This window comes from Triturus cristatus, chromosome 3_1 (assembly GCF_964204655.1).
Source record: "Triturus cristatus chromosome 3_1, aTriCri1.1, whole genome shotgun sequence".
Taxonomy (NCBI): domain Eukaryota; kingdom Metazoa; phylum Chordata; class Amphibia; order Caudata; family Salamandridae; genus Triturus; species Triturus cristatus.
Window position 1 is genome coordinate 720,233,086 of NC_140583.1, and position 23,593 is coordinate 720,256,678.

The 23,593-nt window shown below is 43.0% G+C and overlaps 1 protein-coding gene across 3 annotated transcripts in view; it reads right to left on the minus strand.

Moving 5' to 3' along the window:
- Positions 1-22,152, minus strand: part of LMNTD2 (lamin tail domain containing 2) — a 181,996-nt gene extending 159,844 nt beyond the window's left edge. For 2 of the 3 annotated variants that reach the window (XM_085644816.1, XM_085644815.1), the window contains exon 1: positions 21,908-22,152. In XM_085644816.1, coding sequence (XP_085500942.1) covers positions 21,908-21,966 — 59 coding nt within the window. In that variant the 5' untranslated portion in view covers positions 21,967-22,152. The remainder of the gene's footprint in view (positions 1-21,907) is intronic. The other variant, XM_085644814.1, reaches the window with a different exon arrangement.
- Positions 22,153-23,593: the final 1,441 nt, after the last annotated feature.

A 23,593-nucleotide genomic window follows, 5' to 3' on the forward strand; every position in this document is an offset into this window, starting at 1 on the left:
TGTTATTTCATCTCTGATGCCTTTAGGGGCTGTAATTGCAATGCATTCAAATGATCAACCAAGGTGATGAGTACTGTCATTCTAAAGTGTGCGTAAACATGGATTCTTGCTGCTGCGCTTAGGTGAAGACCCCAGACTGCTAGCCCTTAAGATATAGAGGTGCATACTTTATGGTCAGTAGGAGATGCTCAGTCAGGGTCATGTGTCACCAAGGCAGGTGTACCCCTTTTTAATGCTTGTTGAGGTAATGGGGTGGATCGCCACTGGGATGGTGCCAGTGCGCAGGGCCCTCGCTCCAGGTTATGTTCAGCCATCTGCATTGGGGGCAAGTTGATGTGCATAAATGGGAGTGGTGGTACTAGACCCCACCCCCCCTACGGGAGGGGTGGAGATGTTATGCAATGTCACAAAGTAATTCCAACAGCTTATGTATATTTGTAAATTGGTGCATAGTATTGAGTAGTGTGTGTGTTTAATAAATGTACTCTTACTTTTATAAAGCAAGTACAGGATGGACAATCAATTATTGAGTGTTATTTTTGCGAACCTGTAAATGGCGATTACTAGCCCACACCACCTCCCTTGAGTAAGCCTCAGACTGCTCTGCAACGCTACCCTCTGAGAGTCAGGCGCTAGAATTGGGTGTTTGGTTCCCAGTGAAGGACAAATGTAGTCATGTTATTTGTGCAGGCCTCACAGATGCTGCCTCGTTTTCCAATACTACCCTTTGGGCAATTTCTACTTATTCGACGAAACTGCTCAGATACAGGTGCCTATAATGAACAAGCGGATAGACTAGTTGACAGTTTGAAGACATGCAAATATCCACGCAGGGTGGTCGCTAAAGCTAAAAAACGACCTCGCAATAACAGTAGGGAGGCCCTTTTGGAAACATAGCCTAAGGAAACAGATGACAGACTAACATGCATGACCACATTCACACTGGCACCCAATAGGGTGAAGCAAATAAGCTCCAAAAACTTGACTATACTGAAAAGGACAGGTTGTAGCTGGAAACTGCCATTATTCTCCTTTAAATGCAGTATGAGTCAGAGGGACAAATTGGTACACATATCCACCTCTAATGAGTGTAATACAACAAAGACCACCAGAACCCTGTGAGACCTTCCCCCAGTAGTCCGACATTTCCCTTGTGGTAACTGCTTAGTATGCCCATTTACTAAACAAGAGAAAGAGGTTGACATTTGCACCGACCGTTCTTGGGATTTAAAACAACGCACCAATTTCAAACACCGATAATATGTTGTAGATGATTACATGCCCTTGTAACAAAAAATACAACAATATGGCAACCCGAAAAATCCAGCTGAGGATTAGCGAACACTGAAGTACAAGTGGGTGTAGGAAGACATCCACCTGTATGAACAGACACTACCTCAAAGAACAACACACAGACAATGATTTATTGTGGGTCATACTGGAGGTTGTAGGATATCGCTGGGGAAGTGATATGAGTCAGATACTATTCAAGAGAGAGCAGCAAGGAACAACACACAGACAACGATTTATTGTGGGTCATACTGTAGGCTGTAGGATATCGCTGAGGAAGTGACGTGAGTCGGATGCTGTTCGAGAGAGAGCAGCAGTCAGTGTATCATCTAAAAACTCACATATATATCCTGAATTATGATATTCTGTGGTTACAAATATAGATCTATCTTCTCATTGAATGTGATTTCATATTAACCAGTACAAGGACTTATGTATAAGAGGTACACTGTGCAGTAACAAATATATGTAACATAATTATCATTGCTATGTGATTCTTTCACGTCTCTCCAGTATCCTTTTCCATCTTGGAGTTTGGGAAATTATAGATGTTTGGGGCTCTTAAGATACCAGCACCTCTATCGTAAGGATAAAGATTAGTTTTTGGTTTAGGTTACAATCTCTCAAGCAATATACCTCTTGGGAGAGCGTAAGTCAGTCAGTCAAACATATATAGATAAAATAGGCACATATATGATGATCCTATATTTGTATCTGTACATATTCTTTTAAAATACCTCTATAACGATTCAGGTTAATAGAAACTGATTTGGGTAAAAAGAAATTTCCCAAAAATGTTTACATTGTAATTTTGAGTACCCAACTTGGTTACCAGTGAGTACTGAGTTTGTAATGTCTATTGACTATATACATGAACCGAAACAAGGTACCCTATGACCCCAAAACGGTTAAAGACCAGCCATCAAGAAGTCAAACTTTGAGAACCCTGCCGGTTGAGTAGATATGATAGTGTATGCACTGCCTGGAATGACCTTTCCTAGCCCGGTACCTTGCCTACCATTGGACAATAGTTCTCCTGGTGAGGGATGAATACAGGGACGAATGGATGAATTCAGGGGCTGAGACTACAATTCCCATCTAACCCAGCCCGACACTTCAGTATCTGGGCGCCAGTTTCGGCATGGTCCTATTAGAATCCTGATGTCACGGTAATGTCAGGAGGAGGTCTGATAATACACAATAGGCGATTCAGCGACGGTGACCTTTGATGAAGTAAGTTCTAAGGGGGAATGCAACAACCCCCCTCCCGTCCCCCTGCTTTTTCAATACAGGCAGCTAATTAATTTCGTATGCACTTGTGGTTATAGAGTGTGACTATAAGGCTCCCTCTCTGCTCCTCCATAAAGTTGGAACATCCAATAATTAGGGTAAGGCTATATCAGAGTATGAGAGTGATGGGCATTTTTATTGCAATTTAATTTGGACTCACATTTGCACGTGAGTGAACAATGATTTGGATGTTGGGCCTGCACATTCATGGGTTTGATATTGTGTGCAGTATACACACAGGTAGACACAATGCTATTACATAATAATGGCAGTTGTGCTTGACTCGCATGACGATTCTGTCTATATGAAAGCTATGGAGATTACACATTTGTGCTAATGTATCTATGTGTGAATATGTTATGTGTGTTTTTGTCAATTATGGCGCTCATTGACCATTATATCTGTTTTTAATGTCTCTCCATAGGAATGTTTGTTGAGATGGAAGACTCCTGATTGAACAGACCAAAAATAAGTGATCTGGTACTGCATGTGTGAAAAAAGTGTGTAGAAATAGATAAATACATTTGCACAAATGTGTAATCGCCAGAGGTTCCATATAGACATAATTGACATGTGATTCAAACAAAAGTGCCGTTATTATGTGATTGCATCATGTCTACCTGCGTGTATACTGCACACAATATATACCCATACATGTGCAGGCCCAACATCCAAACCATGCTTCAATCACATGTGCGAATGTGAGTCCAAATTAAATTGCAGTAAAAGTGCCCCGTAACTCTCATACTCTGAAATAGCCTTACCCTAATTACAGGATGTTCCAAATTTATGAAGGAGCGGAGAGGGGTCTTGTAGTCACACTCTACAGCCTGAAGCGCATAAGAAATAAATTAGGCGCCTGTATCAAACATGCAGTGGGGTGGGGGTAGTTGCGTTTCCCCCTAGAACTTACTTCGTCAAAGGTCACCCTTGCTGAATCACCTATTGTGTATTCTCAGACCTCCTCCTGACGTTACCGTGACAGCGGTACATCGGGATTCTAATAGAACCACGCCAGAACTGGCGTCCAGCTATCTACTGTCCAATGCTAGGCAAGGTGCCCGGCTGGGAAATGTGATACCAGGCTGCGCATACACTATCATATCTATACAGGCAAGGTTCTCGAATTTGACTTTCCGAAGGCTGGTCGTGAACCACTTTTGGGTCATAGGACACCTTGCTCCGGTTCACGTATATACCAAATAGAGTTTAGGGTTTGATATTGTGTGCAGTATATACACGGGTAGACACAATGCAATCACATAATAACAGCAATTTTGCTTAACTCGCATGTCCATTATGTCTATATGAAAGCTCTGGCGATTACACATTTGTGCTAATGCATATATGTTTGTATATGTTATGTGTGTTTTCATCAATTATGGCGTTCATTGACCATTATATCTGGGGGTTTTATGTCTCTTCATAGGAATTTTTTTTAGATGGAAGAATACTGATTGAACAGACCAAAAATTAGTGAGCTGGTATTGTCTGCGTAAAAAAAGTGCGCATGTGTAGAAACAGGGAAACATAGCAGGGTCACATGGTGTCCAATTTGATCCTGAAGAAAGCCCAGGACCCTGTTGGGGGCCAGTTAAGGGCTGAAACATATCGACCTGATGTGGACATGAGTACCATAATATAGTCTCAGTCATCCCACCTTGATTTTTAATCACCCCTCCTTTGAAAATCTTGGCATTTCTCCTTACCCACTCTCCAAGTTGCAACATGTACAAAACAAAGCCGTTTGTATTATTTGTGCCTATCACACTGTTCTCGTCGCATCTCATTTGTCTTCCTGTCACTGACTCCCAATCAAGAAAAGGTCTATTTTAAATAGCCTTTGTGTTGTCCACCAAGCTGTTCATTTAAAGGGTTCTTGGTTTCTCCGAGCTAAATTTTATGCTTACATCACTTGCCATTTAATGTTTCTCATGCTCTGCCACAGCTCTGCCAGGGCCACCCCTTATGATAAGCATGTGCTCCTTAACTATTTTTATTATCATCAACATCCTAGTAGAAAGGTACAACTTCCCCTTAGAGTTCTTACTTGCGTTCTTCATCTTATGCCACCTAGCATCTGTCCTTTCTGATTCAGCCTCTACAGTAAAGGGGTAAACACAAGCTTCTCACATTTGCTATGTCTGTAGAGCACAGGAGTTCTTCCTCGGCAACTCCATTACTGTACAAATAAACTTGTACCTCGTATCTCCTGCTGTTTCGGTAGTCATTACTACAGTATTGTTGGCGACGAGGATAGGCTCCGAACCCACGTGTGAACAGCACAATGGATTGCTAATCCATTGTAGTCATTATTTCAACAGGCTGTAGCTATTGACGCTGCACTATCTTCATCCCTAGCAGATCCCTTGCCCGTATTCCGAACGTCTGACTGTGCAATCCTTCAAGATGTGTTTCCATCTCACAGCTGGCTGTGTTGAGCTTTGGGGGTATATTTAAGAGCAGACTCACAAATTGGAATGTACAAGTGTCTCAGACACTGTTTGCGATTCCTAATGGGGTTGCATGCCTCATTAATATTCATGAGCCAAGGGCAATTTGCCACCCCATTAGGAATCGCTAGCACTCCCAGGGATGGTGGCCAGCTGGGGTCAGCAGACCACCAGGTCTGTGACTGCTTTTTTAAATGAAGCCGTTTTTTAAATTTTTAAATGCATCCAGTTTTCCTTACAGGAAAGCGGTATCAAATCAAATCAGGTGTTTGTTAAGCGCGACTACTCACCCGTAAGGGTCTCAAGGCACTGAAGGGTGTGGGGGGGGGGGTCAGAGGTTCCAGTCCCTCCAGAGGGGGTCTGTTGTAGAGCCAGGTTTTGAGGTTTCTTGCGAAGATGGGGAGCGATGTTATCTGTCTGAGGTGGAGCAGAAAGTCGTTCCAGGCTCTGGCCGCTCGGAAGGAGAAGGAGCAGCCTCCCGATCTAGTCTTTCTAGTGCGGGGGACCACGGCGTAGGAGAGCTGGGCTGATCGTAGGGTCCTTTGGGGTGCGTGGAATTTGAGTCCGCTATTCAGGTATGCTGGTCCAGTGTCGTGGAGGGCCTTGTGAACTGGGTTAGCATCTTGAAGGTGACTCTAGCTTCCATGGGGAGCCAGTGGAGTATGCGCAGGTGCTGGGAGATGTGGCAGTGTCTTGGCAGGTTGAGGACCAGTCTTGCGGTGGCGTTTTGGATGTTCTGTAGCTTGCGGGTGAGGTTTTTGTTTATTCCGGCATAGAGTGCGATGCATTTAAAAAAGAAAAATGAAACATTTCTGTTTCATTTTTTTAAGGGCAGGCAGTAATTCCTGGGACTTCAGAGACCACTGCCTGCTCTTAAAAAATATTTTTGCATCCATTCACAAAGGGGAAGGGGTCCCCTGGTGATCCCTCCTGTTTGCGAGTGGCTTACCACATCCTTGAAGTAGGTGGTAAACTGCCAGTGTTTTGAGGCCGCAAATGCGGTCGCAAAACAATGGTACATTCCATTGTGACTCGCTATTAGGAAGGGACGCCCCTTCCTAATAGCGTTTGTACATGCCAGGACCCATTTTTGCGGTCCCAAACGACCTGATTTACCGTTTGCGACCGCAAAAAACGGTCGTACATCTGGTCCGAAATGAAGCTCCATCGTTGCATTTATCACGAAAAGGTAAAAGATGCAAAGATTAATAAAGAATATCTTGTGCCCTTGACTAATATATCATCGGGATTGTAAAACTCACATATATAGTGTGGTACATTTAAAAGGAGTGTAGAACATGATGAGAGCACACTCTGGACATGAATGGGAAACTGTTATTAGATGGCTGCATGTGACATTAGGAATACCTAGTCATTCCCTTTGTGTTGTACAACATTTTTGAGTAGCGCAGAGCTGAGCATTGAGGAACATGGTCACTCATGTTGTGCTCTATGCACCACTCTCTAACCTCGCTGACGGGTGTGGCTTTCGGGGGTGATGAGTGTCACAGGTTGGAGCTACTTGAATGTGTACAAAAGCAGCACCCAAGGGTGTTTTAGGCAGGTCTGGAGGACCTGCGACAGCAGGGTTTGGAGGCAGGGAGATTTCTCCACACTGAAGGCAGTCAGCAGAATGGCGCATGGCTTTGCTAGGGCCTTGCACATCCTAGGCCCTGCCTGTGGAATGGATGGCCATGAAGGAATGCGGCAGGGTAGGAACGCTGGAAAATGAGCAGCTTATGTCAGCATTCTCTGATTTTATTATGTATTTATTTATTTTATTTGACAGAGTTTTACAGAGCACGAACTTGACCGGAATCGGGTATAAGAGCACTTTATGTAGCACCAGTTGCATTACATGAGGACACATTCATTTTTGTTAGGCACGGGGAGATTAAGTGATTTTCCCAGAATCACAGGATGTTCATCGTCATTGCCGAGACTCAAACCCAGTTCCCCAGATGTGAGGCCGACCGCCCTAGCCGTTAGGCCAACTCCTCTTCCCAATTTTCTGCCATTGTTTCAGATACCACAGTGATAGAAGAGATACACACCTTTTTGGGTAGCTGTTGCTCCCTGATGACCAAATAGCAATGGAGGAGGTGAAGAAGGCGCAAAATATACTATCTGCCAGCTTCCAAGCCCCAGCTAACTCATGTGGAAGCACCATAATTATGATCCTCAGTGATGGTCACCTGAGGGGATATGTCTTAAAGAAAGCAGTGGAGTTGAAGATGATTTACAGAACTGGGAGCACATGTTCTCTTTCTTGAGCTCAGTGAGGGTATGTAGGCCTGGAGGAGAAGCCTACTGAAGGTGCCCAGTGCATATTAGCTTGTCAATTTGGTACTATGCTCATCTAAAAGTGGTGCAGGACACCAAGATATCTTTTCCCCCAGCACATTCTTTTTTGAACAGTGTCATATCGGGTGGTGCTGGTGCTTAGACCTACTCAGGAAAATGACAACAGTATGGTGATCGGACCACGTGAAGGACATCACTGTCTTAGCCCCTCAAGCCTCCCTTACCTCCCAAAACAGTTCTAAGTTCCATTGGCCCAATGGAACCTGGAATGGTTTAGGGAAATAAGAGGGACTTTTTCATTTTGAGACACCTGGTCATTAAAGGAACCTTTATCTGTGTGTATCTCCCGGCTTCCTGATTTCCTTCTTTTTGTCTTCTACTATCCTTCCAGAGTCCTCTTTCTCTACACTTCTTCTTTCTTCCCTTCCCACTGTTCTATTTCCAGCCAGTGGCCTTGCTGTAAAGAAGATACATATTTTGGAGATATGTTTGTCTGACATTTATGGTGAGGCTCAACTGAGAAGTTTTTTGATAGATTACATTAGTGGATCCTGAGAGCACTTTGTGGATGGAGAGCTTTATGGTTGTGAGTCCTGCTTGGCGTTGAAAGAATAATGGTGGTGTTGTTATGGCTTGTGTGTTGTTCTTCACAAAAACGATTTTAAACTAAACATTTTTTAATTAATCTTTTCAAGCCTTTCTAGATAAAGATGTGGTAACATAGATAGATTACCAGATATTAATTTAGTTCTCCTAAGGTGGAATTGTTACAGAAGCTCACAAACGGTGTTTTCTGAAGTCTAGCAGCTTTCCTATTCATCTAGGAGTGCACTATATTCACACCTCTTCCAATCTTACATGCAGTTTTCCTCTGGGCTGTACTACACTTTGTGTTTGGCTGATTTAAGGTGAGAATGTGCCTTTCAGTACAATGTCCTAAGTTTCTCCTTTCAGCTCCCCACCGTTGCTGTATATTGCACCCATCCCTAAACAGATTTCCATTGTCCAGCCTTCTGGTTGTTTGCCAAGCAGGATTGCGAAATTACGTGCTTGGGGCTCTGATGGCTGATAAGTGAGTGTCTTGTGACTCTAGACTTCCCCTAAGCTACCACCTGGGTTTCTGCAGTTCTTCTAGTGCTGGCTTTAATAATTTTATATGCTAAGACCTGATCAAGACCCAATTAATGTCTATGCTGGCAGTTTCATTTAACCCTTTGATGGTCTGAGACAAAATCTGTGTCTTCATCTCTTTGTCTGCACAAGTGTCATAGAATGCCCCAACCCCACTCATTTTTGCTACTCCACATCAGCTGCAGGCAGGTGTCAGCCTGCTTGTCCATCTGGACATTTTCCCAACTCACTCTGTAGTCTGACACCCTGCAACTCTGCTCCACCATCCTGAAAGGCATGACAATGCAGAATCCTACATTGGCTTGGGGTATCTCAGCAGTGTGTGGAAATTGATCAGTCCATCCCTTTGCTTTGAAGTGCAGATCATTTTTTCTTATTGAGAATTGTTAGGCTTTGAGTTCTTTTCCATCTCGGTCAATTCTCCCCATTGCTAACTGTCACCATATTGCCAATGGATCTGCTGCAACACCCGGCCGGCATCAGATCACCTCAAATAGCTTACATTTTTCTGTCAATGGCACAATAACAGCCATTTGCAACACCAGGGCAAATAAAACTCTTTGAATTTGCAAAAATCAGCGAGATGCTGTAGGAGACAGATATCAAATTGTGGTTGTTAAAATATCTTGGAATAGTACATGACAAATACGAGCCCTCTTAGCCTGATGCTCAATAGTATTCAATAATGTATATTTTAAACAGTATTTTCTATCAAAGCCACCTGTAATTCTCTCTCCGGTCCATCATGGCCTACCTGTGCTTTGGCTGGTCTCTAAACGCCTATTTGTTTCCAGGCCCTTGCTCCCAACATCTCGTCTCCATGGCGTACTGTTCATCAACTCTTTGGCACTTTGGCAAGAAGGTAATTTAACTTCTTTTAAGACCTTAACATTACCCAGTTTGTGATAATAAGGGCAGACCCTCGTCATCCTCAGGGACTTCACTTTTCTGCATTGGAGTATCACTCCATCTCACAATCCCCGTCGCTAAAGCTCAACATTTCAGGTTAATTCTCGTAAAACCTCTGCATTAGTAGAATCCAAGACCTGGCACAAGCGCCTGTGTTGATATAGGTGTGCGCAAAGCAGGGGAGTGGATTAAGGCATCCTGCTGGAGTAATCACGGTAAGCGATGCAGGTGCGGTCAGAGAAGCAAACACAGCTGGGCTGGATCCTGGTAGAGTTATCATCAGGTGTCTGGGATTTACGGATTACCTTACTTCGCTGCTCTCTACAGAGACTGAGTCAGTATGAAATACCCTTTCAGCCATTGTTTGATAAACAGTTAGCTCTCTGAATAGGAAGCATTAAAAGCCTAAGGCCGATTACAACTCGGGATAAAGAAAAAATCTTGCAGGGATAAAGGAATAAAATATGGGGTCCACAAATGTATATCAAATGTAGGCACAAGCTCTTGTTCGTCCAAAGAAATTGTTAATCAACAACACTTAGGGGCCGGATGAACAAACATTTGTAGCGCAGCTACAAGTGGGAGTGCGCCAAGCAAAGAAGTCCAAGATACTTTTGTAGTTTGAATAGTCTTTATTTCCAATTAATTTTTTTGAATGTTAATGACACATTAGGCTAAGCCAATGCGTTTCGGTCTCTCACCGAGAACTTCATCAGGGCTTAAATAAAGCACAGCAACAGTTCAACAATAACAAGTCTGTGTGTTCCAGTATGAGTGCTCCAGTGTAATAGGCTGGATACACAAGGGAAATCCCAGGGTAAGGTAGTGCCCAACAACGAAGATCCGTGGAATCAGTCCAAGCAGGACGGTCTATACTGGAACACACCACATGCAGCCACTGAAAGTCACAGTCATCTTGTATGTAGCTCATGTACAACATGGCAGTCACACTCAGGAAGCCATTAGGATATTTTATTTGTACTTTTTAGAGTCCCCCATATTTGTAAAAGTTTGTAGAGTGGAGGAGGAAAAATTATTGTTTGGTAAAGATTGAGTTCTTCAAGCTAATAAATGTGGTGGTTGAGCTTTGATTTGGAGGCCTATAGCCACTTGCTCCCATCTGGCAGTTTCCATTCAAGTGTTGCTTAGAGCTTGATCAGCAGCGGTGTAACTTCAAGATGCTATATCCGTGAAGAAATTAAACAGCTGTCATTTGTGGTCATTTTGCATCCGCCCTGGTAAACGGAAAGAAGCTGTTCCTATAAGTTAGGACTCTAGCTTTTGATACCTGCTACAATCAACAAAAAAAGTAGCAATTCCAAGAAGGATTACTACTTACTGAAATGAACAAATAGGGAAGCAATTCCTTTTTTTAAAAGAACCCTCACTCACCAACGTAGTTGGTGACATGCTTCATCATAGGGTTCCCACCAGAGGGGCCAAATGCCTCCCGGGTGTGCTACCACGCCTAATTAGAGCGGATCGTTTTTTTTTTGCAGTGAGTGATCATTAAAAAGTGATTTAAGATTGCCTTTATGATCCCTATAAATTTAATGATGGGGTCATTAGGCAAGATTAAAACGTAGGAGGATGTCCTGTATGGTTGAATTGACCATTGATATCCGTGATGTACTTGTGACAAGGGTGATACCTGCTGCCTCTCTTCAACCTGAGGTGGTAAACCTTTAAACCAGAAGCAAATACTCAGAATTCATAATGACATGTTTAGTAACTTTGTAGGCTGAATTCCCTGGGTGAGCCCTCAAGGGTGAAAGAAATCCGACTACTAGCATCTCTGTTACTCCAGAGTTTAATTTCAAAACATTGTGACTTCTCCCTTGCTTGATGGACAATAGGCATTCACTGAGACTGAGTTGATAGAACTCTGATCCAGCTGAGGGTTCAGCTGGGTGTCATCAGCCAAAGAGTTACAGAGGAACTATATTATCAGGGTGGCAAGAAAACTCATATAATAGTAATTATAATTGTAAACTGAATTAATTTAGCACTTACTAGCTCTGGCGAGGCGCTGAAACACTTTTTGGCGAGTAGCACGCTACTCTAGACCTCAAGGTTAGAGGTAAATAGGTAACAGATTGCCTCCTCTTCCTGCTTCCTTTAACTTGTAGGATTAGCTGTGTTGAGTTTGTGCTGTTGAGATCTCATTAATTTACTCTAGTGTTTTTAATAGGGATACATTAATTGAAGTGGATTTGTAAAGGGCAGATGTAATTGGGAGTGGTGGATATGGGCAACTCTTGTTTGGACGAGAAGGTATAAGGAGAAAAGATTTATTAATCATTATTAAATATGGTGGGAGCTAGAAAGGATTCATGCGGACACCACAGTAACTGTGAATCTACCAGAGAAGAAAATGTGGAAGAGAGTGAAAGATCAAAAGCAGTTCTCCAATTAAAAGATGAAGCAACGTGATGCACTCCTTTTCATACCTATGGAGACTAGATGCTCTATTAAGACAGTGCGTTCAAACAGATACTTTCTCCTAAGATTGCAAATAGCCTACACCTGCTTTCCACTTTATGGAACTGAAAAGAGACACTGCCTTTCCGTGTGTCTCTGGATTGCTCTGAGAGCAGTCAGGTGGCGCCCCTTGCTTCTATTGCAAGGTACTACTCCCTTAAATACAGAGAGTGGTGGAATGCTGTGGTTTTGTAGTATTAGCGTGGAATGCAGTGTAAAGCTTTTTTCAGCAAGGAAACTGAGCATCAGCTTGCCAAATGAGATGCAGAAGGAAAGGGCCGCAAAGGTATTTAGTACCTGCGCCTGGTCTTCAACACCCCTTTTCTGAGGGACAGTGCCTCAACAGCATCAGCGCCATGAAAAGCAATGGACCAATCATGGCCAGTGAGGTGTACGGAGGAGAGCAGAGGCCGCGGGACACCCTATCTTTTGGATGGTAATACAGCAGACAGATTTAAGCCTGGGCAAACTTAAAGTGAGGGCAAGATAACTTGGTCCATCACTCCTCCCAGGACATTTACATTATTCCCATTCAGTTAGGAAATAATCCCTCATTTTGATTGGTCAATTTAGGGCAAATACGGCTTCCCCTCGGCACTTCGAAGTAGCTAAATGATGGTATAAGCATCTTACCCCAACCACCTTCACACAACATTGTGTAATCACCTTAAATCATCCATGCATCTCTACTTCATTGTCCAACTCTCACTTGCCAACTTACTCCCCACACTATTTTCATTCTTCTTTAGTTATTTCTTTGCTCATTTTTTTGCTCGCTTAAAGTGATTAAATATTGTTTAATGTGCTGGAATTGAAAAACAAGTGTAGTTGTGAAATATGTTTGTAGCCGGCAACAGTTTCTGATCAAATGTACTTTTCTGTATATGCTTACCACTGATCTCAAGATTGGGAATTATATAGACGTGAGAGATGGAAACTATTGGTAGGCACTGTAGGCGCTGTCTCTCAAGTAATCTGCATGATAGTGAGGAAGCGCCCAGATGCGACTCAAACTGGAAGTGAAACCTGACTGCTTCCCTCCCAATCCCGACGGGAGGTTAGCAGTCTAGATCCCTTACTACAAAAGTTGATGCCCCGTCAGATGCGCAGCGGACGCGCTTAAGATGACTTGGAGATTGATAGAAGCGCTACCGGAGCACCTGGTAAAGGGCTCCTGGTCACGGAATTTTGTGATTTATTTTTAAACAAAAAACAACTGTTGATTTGCACTACCTTCTAGAGAGCACCTGGTAAAGGGCTCCGATGTTTTAGAATACTTTTAAAATTGCTTTATAAACTGCTTTTGCTCACTGATAATTACCTGCGCACTGTTAGCACTTTCACCCGGTATCCTACCCGGCTCAGCACGGATTGTTCCGATTGTCTGGAGCGAGGTGACTCAAACCGAAAGTGAAACCTGACTGCTTCCCTCCCAATCCTGATGGGAGGTTAGCAGTCTAGATCCCTTACTACAAAAGCTGATGCCCATTCAGACGTGCAGCGGACGTGTGCAGTGTGCGCACCGCCAGTGCGCTGAAGGTGTGCCAAAGGCAAGCCCGTCTGCGCCCGTCCGCACCTGGACATCACCAGGAGCAGGAATCCCTGCCGGTTTCGCCCATTTGCAGGCCAATCAGGTGAAGGGACCTATTACTTATCCTAGTAGAGAGTTGATTGCGATCGAGAACACCAGCACTAACGTAGACATACCAACCTATGCCTTCCCCAACCTTTCTGAAATGGAGGGTCCTTTTTCCTGTAATAATTGTAAATACCAAAGCGCTTCAGTTCACTCCGTGAGTACTAATATCAAGCCTAAGCAGATCATGGACTCTATCTCTAATCAAACTGAGAGGAGACATTCTGCCAATACAGATTCCAGCAAAGGCTGGAACTGCTTCCTGGCTAATGTAAGGTCATTGCCCAAACATGCCGCCAATATATGGGACCTGCTGTCCTCCAATAATCCCCTCATAGGGTTCCTAACAGAAACTCGGACCAAACCTCACTCCAATCCTGACATAGCAGTAGCACTCACTGATGACTACCACATACTAAAATTAGACAGGCCACATAGGATAGGGGGAGGTATAGCAATAGTATATAAAAACCCTGCAACTATTTCTGTCCTAGACCAAGTAAGTAACGATCAGTTGGAGATACTGGTATTTAGCATAAAGCTGGCCCATAACCTTAGCTGGAAAGGAGCCATAGTATATCGCCCTCCTGGACCATTAACCAATATCACCTCACAGCTCATCGAATTCATTGCCCCTCATGTCATTTCCTCCAGAAGGTTTCTTCTTCTTGGTTATTTCAATATACATAGCAAAATTCGAGACAATCCGGAAGCCTCATCTTTTCTGTCCGAACTAGCCGCACTCGACCTTTTCCGTAATAAACAAAGATCCTACCCATCTGGCAGGACATACGTTAGACATCATTTTAACTAACTCTCCCGACATATCTTATGTTGTCACGACTCCTTTGACCTGGTCTGACCATTTTATGTTCGAGTTTCGGATTAATACCAATAATGCTCATCCCGTTCCCAAATGTTATCCTAAGAAAAACTATAGAAAGTGGAACTCAATTACACCTACACACTTTGAAGGTATATTTTGTCCACCTCATCACGCGGAAACAGATAATGTGGAGAAACGCCTTGCCTCCTTCAACGCTAGCCTATTGGCTACCTTAGATACTTTAGCACCCCTGAAAAAATGCCCCACAATCATTAAACGTCGTCAGGCCCCATGGTACTCGGCTCCCCTGCAGCTAGAAATGGGCTCATGTGGAAGACTGGAACGCCACTGGCGTCGCTCTCAAAACCCTTCTGATAAAGAAAAATTAAAGGAGGCTCTAAGCCATTACCATCGCAATCTAAAAAATGCGAGGAAGACCCATATCGGAGCCTCTCTTGAACAAGCAGGAACATCCCAGAAATGCCTCTATCAGATCTTAAAAACCTTCACTAACCCCTTGGCCTGCAACACGACTTTCGTACCATCCCAAACGCTGTGCGATAATATTGCTAATCATTTCACCCAGAAAATAGACACGATCTATAACAAAATCACCGCGACCATAAATCCTCAACCAAAATTAGGATGTGAATCTCCACGCATTCTACCGGCAACCAGTTTTTTAGGAAATTTCCCACAACTCACATTAAAAGATACTAAAGCCCTCTTATAAAGTGCAAAATCAGGATCCCCATTAGATCTGATACCTACTAAATTGACAGCCACCTTGGCCAAACAGCTTGCAAACCCCATTTGTAATATCCTTAATAGCTCCCTGATGGATGGAGCTCTACCTTCGGATTGGAAAGCTGCACAAATACTTCTGATTAAAAAGAATCTCAAAATCTCACCAGAAGACGTTACAAACTATCGACCCATCTCGCTCCTTCCCCTCCACACCAAAATTTTAGAAAAGCACATCAATACACTTCTTTCCTACTTTATTGAATCCACTAACAGCCTAGACTCCTCACAATCTGGTTTCGCCCCAGATACAGCACCGAGTCCACCCTAGTGGCAGTAACAGACAACATCAGAATGCTGTTGGATAAGGGTCAGGCGGTGCTCTTGGTGCTGCTTGACCTTTCCGCAGCATTCGACACCATATCCCATCAAATTTTACTCAATAGATTGGAAGACATAGGTATCACAGGGAAAGCCCTGAAATGGTTTACCAACTTCCTATTCGATAGAACACAGACAGTCAACCTAGGCCCCTACCATTCTAAGACCACCAAGGTTACCAAGGGAGTACCTCAGGGCTCATGCTTGAGCCCTACCTTATTCAAAGTTTATGTTTCTCCCCTGGCGAGACTGTTGAGAAAACTGGTCTTCATCCCTATATCATACGCTGATGACACCCAGCTACTCCTTTCATTTGACAAATCCAATCCGAATATTCAAGCCAACTTTGGCGAAGGAATGAAATCTATAGCAGGATGGATGAAAATGAATTTTCTCCAACTGAACGCTACGAAGTCCGAGATAAAGCTATTTGGTGATGCAACCGTGTTATGGTCGCTTAGTTGGTGGCCAGAGGAACTATGTCCCACCCCTTGCCCTAAATCAGTGGTAAATAACCTTGGAGTCAGACTTGACAAAAAACTCACTCTGAGAGACCATCTCTCTTCCACTATTGGAGCCTGCTTTCACAACCTTAGCATGCTCAGAAGAGTCTTCCCTTTCCTACCAATATCCTCGAGTTAAACCCTGATACAGGCACTACTTTTAAGCCGCCTAGACTATTGCAACGCGCTGATGATCTCAGCTAACGAAAGGGACATATATAGACTACAGGTTGTCCAAAACACCGCGGCCCGTTTGGTGACCAATGCCCCCCTCAAGAACAGCCTCCCTCCCTTTGCTACAGAAATTACACTGGCTACTCATTCGAAAAAGGATTCATTTCAAAATATGCTGTATGACTTATAAAGCCATAAACAGATTAGGCCCTAGTTATTGCAATGACAAATTTGTTAACTGTGTACCTCTCAGACCCCTCCGCTCAGGAGACAAAGCCCTAATCTCAGTTCCTCGCGTCAGAAAGGCTCGACAAGGCGGTAACCCTTCTACCATCTTGCCCCGCGCCTATGGAATGATCTCCCTCTCTGCCTACGACACTGTACAGATTACCTGGCATTCAGGAAAATGCTGAAAACATCTCTCTTCTAAAGTAGTCTCCTCGTTCGCTTGTGCGGCTCCAGCGCTGAGATACCCTTATGGGGTGATGTGTGCGCTTTATATGTGAAATAAATAAATGCGGGTCGGGACAGTGTAATCCTCAAGAATAGATGATGAGTTTAGTTTAGTTTATTAAATTAGCACAGTTAATTAAAACCATTGCAATAAAATGTCATCACAGCGCTATTACCACGTTAAAAAGCAAAAACGAAGCAAACCATCAAATTGAAATTTATACACATATCACTGACGAGGCAGTCTTGTAGTTACTATTGTAATCATGTGACAGGTTTCCAAAACTAAGGATAAAATAATTTGGTACAGAGACGCTAGGTCAAAGTGCAAAAAAAGTCTGTGATAAGTTTTTGGGGGGGGAGGAACTGGTAGGGCAGTGGCAGGAGAGGGTGAAAGCAGATTGTCCAAGAGTCTCATATATTTTCCAGACCTTGCAAGCACTTGAATATCTGGGGAAGTAAAGCAGAGAACAGATGCCTCCCAACATGTACTGATGCCCCTTTTTTAATATAAGGGTTTTAAAAGAAGTCTTCTAGGAGTGTCAAGGGTGGGACAACAGCACAGAAGATGCAACCATGATTCAGACCTGTAGTTGCACAGTCTGCAAGCCCCCTCCTCACTTGTTGGAGCCCATCGGTTGAAGGCAGTGGAGCGCAAACCTAGGAGACGCATGAACATCATATTTTTAAGGGCCACTGCGTTCAGACTATCCAGAAGGTAAGGTTGAGTTACCCCAGGGAGGTATGAGTCGTTCAAGGGAAGCAGGATAATTGTTGTTTTTAGGACCTGAATGTCCATCTGGTAGGAAAATTGTCTAACCTGCTTGTTAATAACCCTTTTCCAGACTGTATGGAATATAGCCTGCAGTTAGTAATTATTCGTCAATATGTAGCGTTCTTATGGCTTTTACAATTTGATGGTTCCACGAATTCCCAGAGCTAGCAAGATTTTCTCTTAACCGGGCTTTAAGCGTGTTATCTGCAGCTTTTAATGTCCTTATATAGTATTTTAGGGTGTCAGCCTCACAGAAAATAGATTGTGTTTGAGGGCCCAGCTCCAGTCGTAGTCTTGCCCTATGGATGTAATTCGGAAGATTTTTTTATAAATGGAAACCTGGGCGTGGTTGAGATTGGCCGAGCATGCGCCAGGAAAGACCTGGTGCCCATAACTTAAGGCAGGGAGAAGAGTGGCTTTAATCACCTTCAGAATGGGATCGGCAGAAGGACTGCTCAGGGACTGGTTGAGTCGAGTCAGGCTGTATGTAGTTGCTCCAGCTCTCTTTTTCAAGGCGGCCAAGTGGACTGATGATCTGGAAGACTCGCTTAACCAGACCCCCAGGTAATTGTATTTTGATGTTGTATTGATCTTTGCGGGCCCAATGTTCCACGTTAAACTTTTCAGTGTTGCATTTGTGGAGTGTACTCAAGGCTCTTTAGAGGCCAGATTTTGCCTGGTCCATTATAACAATATCATCAGCGTATTGTAGATTTGTTTGTGCAAGGCCCTGTTTTGGCGGAGGAGACTGCTTTTCTACAGGAATCTCCCCAGGTCGGCGGTGTAAAGGTTGAACAAGAGTGGAGCAAGAACGCATCCTTGCTTTAGGCCATCGGAAGTTGGAATTTTTGCTGAGACTATCGGGCCAGTTCTGACTCATACCCATGTGTTCTTATGCAAGGAGATAAGGGCTCCTAACAGACTCTGTGGAATGCCCCACTTGTCCAATTTCCTCCATAAAGTGTTACGAGACACTTTGTCAAAGGCGGCGCTGTAGTCTATAAAGCAGTAATAGAGGGGGAGTTGATTTTTTGTGCTGCTTGTTGACTCAGGATGGCTAGGGCGGTGATGTTGTCTATTGTGGAGGCCGAAAATCGGAACCCAGTTTGAAAATATGGGAAAATGTTATTTTCCGCTACCCATTTTTCTAGCGACCTGAGAAGACACCAGGCATATACTTAGCCTCAAGATCTAATAGGGCAATGAGTCGGTAATTAGCTGGAAGGGAGGGATCTCCTTTCTTAAAAATTGGGCATAAGATCGAGCCTTTCCATGAGTCTGGTAACCGATGGGTAGTAAACGCGTAGTTGTATAAGAGAACTAATAGCTTAGCCCAATCTTCCAGCGCACATTTGAATACAGCAGATGGAAGGCCATTGGGCCCGGGAGCACCATCGTTTTTCATGGATTTCAAACAATTGCAGATCTCAGCCAGAGTAGTCAGCTCATGGGTATCTGTCCGCGTAGTATCGGCAGGATCTCTAATTTCACCCTCCACAGGGTTCGGGGTATCACAGCAGTATTGTTGAGTCACATACTGGGACCAGACTTCTTCACGGACCGTTCCCCCTGCTCTTGTTGGAGTAACGAAGTTTATTTATATGGTTCCAAAAGTGGGTCAGGTTTTTTTCCATTAACAGGGCAAATATTTTTAGCCAGTCATTCTGTTCTTTTTGTTTCTTAGCTTCCCATGTTGATTTTTATAGGCTTTGTGTAGTAAGGCCATATTATTAGCAGAAAGCTCTGTGCCTTTCGATTTGTGCAGGCGCACAGCCATCCTTAGGGCTCTTCTTTGGGTGACGAACACAGGATCAAAAATCCTCTGCGGGCGAGGCCTGGGGAGTCTGTGATGAACTTCAGGGCCTATTAACCCCATCCATGCTCAGGACGGCTCCCGGCCGTCATGAGTCACGGTAGTCGTGTGCTCATGACGGCTGGGAGCCGTCCGACCGTTGCCGCTCCGCCCACGCACAGCTAATTCCCCGCCTGTGCGGGTGAATTAATCAGTGGGCAGAGTTCGGACAACTCCCGGCCGTCATGAGCACACGCCCACCGTGATTTACGATGGCCGGGAGCCGTCCTGAGTACCTGGGCGCCACGCCCAGCACCCCTTCGCACGCGGCAGAATTTGCCGCGCGTGGAAGGGGTTAAAAGGTCTCGTAGTTTAGCAATGGCATTGTCCCACCAATGATGGTAGTCTGTGGGAGGATAGTGAGTGAAATTTGGAGTTGTTGCCATGAGCCAAGTGCCCACCTTATCGGCACCCAAAGCGTACCATTTAATTCATCTGACTAGGGTGTGGAGTTTGACCTGCGTTGAATGCCCCACTTCAGTTATTTCGGCAGCGACAGGAATTATCGATGAGGAAATGTGTCCCGACAGCTAAGATTCAAAACAGTATTTCTATAATAGTCAATAAATAAGAACTGACTCAAAAAGGCTCAAAATCGGTAAATTAGAAAACCATAAAGGTTTATTAAAATTATTAAAGGTGCAATACGGAAGGCATAATATAGTTAGACGCAATGACCCAGTCATAGGGCTCAGAAGCAATTGCCACTCAGGCTCTTACTATTTAAAATATAATGCGCCATAAGCAAAGTCTGAAAAATAAACTAAGTCCAGAGTGTGCAGCAAATGGATAGAAAATTATGCATCATCCCTAGAGGCTCAGAGAAGTATGACACACAACCCCAAAATCAGGGCGTTTTATAATATTTTTTACAAAAGAAATTTCACAGTCAACATGAGATAAGCAAGTGTATTACCCACAGCACAGCATTATTTAATGTCACCCTAATGGCACCTTCCTAGTGCTATCCCCTAAAATGAATATTAATGAAAGCCTTATGACCAATGCCCTTGGAGGTGTTAGAACAAACCTGGTTACATAAACAATGGAAAGTCTCATGAATGAATAGCTTCCAGTTAAGGAACAGGAAGGGTCTTGAAAAAGTAACTAGAGTCTCCCTCCAGAGTTCTTCAAAAACATTCTGTCATTACAAAACAGCAATGCACATGTTGCTGCATGTGGTGTCAATGAGAAATATAAACACACAATACATAATATGGATGCCTGGTTTAGCATAAAACAGGAAAACATAGCTCTGTACACTACAGCATCATTAATTCAATTACAAAAGGTTCATAGTAATAAGCAAATATAGTTCAAATCAGAAAATAGCTATAGCACGACTTTCTTTCTTTCTAGTCCAGAGACATCGCAGCTGTAGTGGCACCTTCGCCGAGCACGGCTGCGGACACTGTTAAACAAGGGTGCTTAGTTGGGAATACGTAGATGTTGTGCCCGTTGTATGCCAGAATATTACCAACAAAATATTGTAATAAAAAAAAAATGTTACCCAATATATTGGCTACCACAATAGGTAATTATAGACATGTAAGTGGAGATTTACTATTCTTAGTTACACATCTATGCAACTTGAAGATATATATTGTCAAGAAACTTGTAAGTGGAATGAAATATAGTTATTCAATAAATATATACATTTACTTACCTTCACAATATTTCAGTAGTCGATATTTTTGCTATGATATTTTTATAGCACAATATATTTTCCAAAATACTGTCTAGAATTCACAGAAACAGGAAGTCCTGCACAAATAGATTCCCCAGTTTATTAGACTACAGCTCAGAAGATTACAATGTATAACAGGAAGATGTTGCAGTAATTCTTCAATGTGAATGTAATATTAAAGTCACCAACACATCCAATTGAGCTTCCTGAATTTGATGTCTGAAAAGCATCAGAAAAACCATTATTGCACTGACCTCTTGCAATGTCATATATTTTGCACAATAAGAGATGTGATCATTCATGCACTTTTATCGTGAAGGATTGTGGGCGAGATGTCTATAGCCATGGTGGTATTAGCACGTGGCTCACAGTTCAATTAAAATTGATATGATTTTTTCATATCTATCACCATGTTAGTGTGCTAACAGAATATTGATTTTTAAATATCATATAGCACAATGTCAAAAAGGTAGGTATAGATTGGTAAGTGTTAATTTACTATTTTTTATTCAACATCTACATGTGTACCTTGAAGATATTTAGATTTGGAGTTAAGCATGGTAAATCTATGTACCTCTGGCTCAAAAATATTATTAAGTACACTGATATTATTTTGGACACTTCAGAACATGGTATATAGTTTTACCATTAATAAAAAAAAATCGAGGGAAGTTAAAATATTACTACATTGGGCAAGTAAAGAGAATGTGCTTGTGCACTATTTGATAACTGTTATTTATAGCTTGAACGTCGCAAATTCAAATCCTTCTTGGGATGATTTAGAGTTGACTTTCGTCCTTCGTATTTCTAATTAGTAGAGCACCACGACATTAGATAATGCAACACTACTACAGTGGTAGACACCGCATGGATGCGATAGAGTGACACATATGAAACAAAATCCAGTAGTTTCTTTCTTTGCAGTGTCACATCGCAGACTGCGGGCGTTGACCGTACCTTATATAGGTGTTCAACCACTTCCCCTCCCCCTCTGACATTTGTGCCTCCGATTCCTTACCTGGGTTCTGGCGGGAGGCAGACCCCATCTTCCTCCAAGTCTCCCTCTCTCGGGCCCATATCAGTTTTGTTTGATAGTCTTTCTTCTGGTGTTGTATGTGTTTCCTGTGAGGTCTCGCGAGCGGGCCGGGGGCCCTGGGTGCTTGGAGTGACACCCTTCTGGCCTCGTGCAGTATTCGGACTGCACCCGACCCTCCCTGCTGCTTCGGAGGTGCAGGCCACACACCGCGACTGCCAGTGCGGACTCTTTTTGTTTGATGTCTCCATGGTAACACCAGAGGCCCGGGCACTTCAGGCCTGTAAGGAAGGGACGACGGACGAGAGAAATAAAAGTCACGCGGCACTATGCTTTTGGTGTGTCCCTGGATTTGTTCACTAAGTCTGTGTTTCTCCAGACTGCTGAACTGTATCTGGAAATGACAAAGGTGAGCTCTCCTCACGCCTCGTGATTTTATTTACTCAAGCCTGATACAAGTCCTGCAAAAGCCGTTATCGACATTGCAGAAATTCTGCCATTCACTCCAGCGACCTCACCGCAGCGAAAACACAAACTAGTTTTTTTTTTATAGATTTGCCGTCACACACTTGTCCCAAACAAAGACCCTCGATTCCACAGTGCTGTACTAAAATACAAAGGATTACTTCACAGTCTAGAACGAGAAGGTATGGCCCCATAAACAAATAAAGGTACCATAGCCCTTTAAATGTAAGACCTGAACTAACGAGGAAAACAATACCCCGCACTCTTGCGGACTGAAAGTCATCTCTTAGGAGAACGTATCCCTGTTGTCAATAGTCACACCTCTTCAATCTTATAAGAGCCCTTAATGTGAGCACTCAGGATGGGACTGGAAACCATGATCAGCTTTAGCAAACAATAATAATATCTTCTTTATTCGGTTTTTTTACAAATTTTAAAAACCATAAAAGAACAGTTATTTAGACAATACAGTACAAAATAAAGAAAAGAAAAAACATATGTTTTAAAGCATAAAAGTAATAGTTAAAACCTATCATATATCATATGGGCTAGACCAAAAGATTCACACAGTATCATTTCGTCAACGTTCACTAAAATCCGACTCCATATTACAGATTATTCCTATGTTTTATAATACATCTTAGAAAGTTGAGGACATAATAACAGATCAATTCGGAATCTAACATTTGAAGACGTAACATCGCGGGCCGACATTGCCTTAATCCCCATCGCTTTAATACAGATAATAACCAAACCTTCCTATGTGGGTGATGAAATTTACAAAACAGAATAGTATGTATATTTGACTGCATTGATACTTCATCACAAGGACAAAAAGTGGGAGTTAAATCCCAACTATTTCTATCGGGGAAAGATACTAATCTGAAAAAAGAATCTAATCTGAATCTTGTCAGCAACATTCTATGATAGGTGCTAATCTGTACAGTTAAGTATGGTTGAATAGAGTAAGTGGTCTGAATCAAATTAGCGTGAAGGGCCGATGGTTTTATTGCCACAGAAGTCAACCTCAAAGACTTTTTTTAGCGCTCTCTTTGGCATTTGATGATTTTTTTGGGGTCGTAATAATATTTCTCCAAGCCAAGATCCTTGAAGAAATTTCTTACATAGCATAGCCATTTTATTTTTAAGGGATGGTCTATGGTCATTGAGTCTAACAAAATTTCCTGGGAAAAGACGTTATTAACG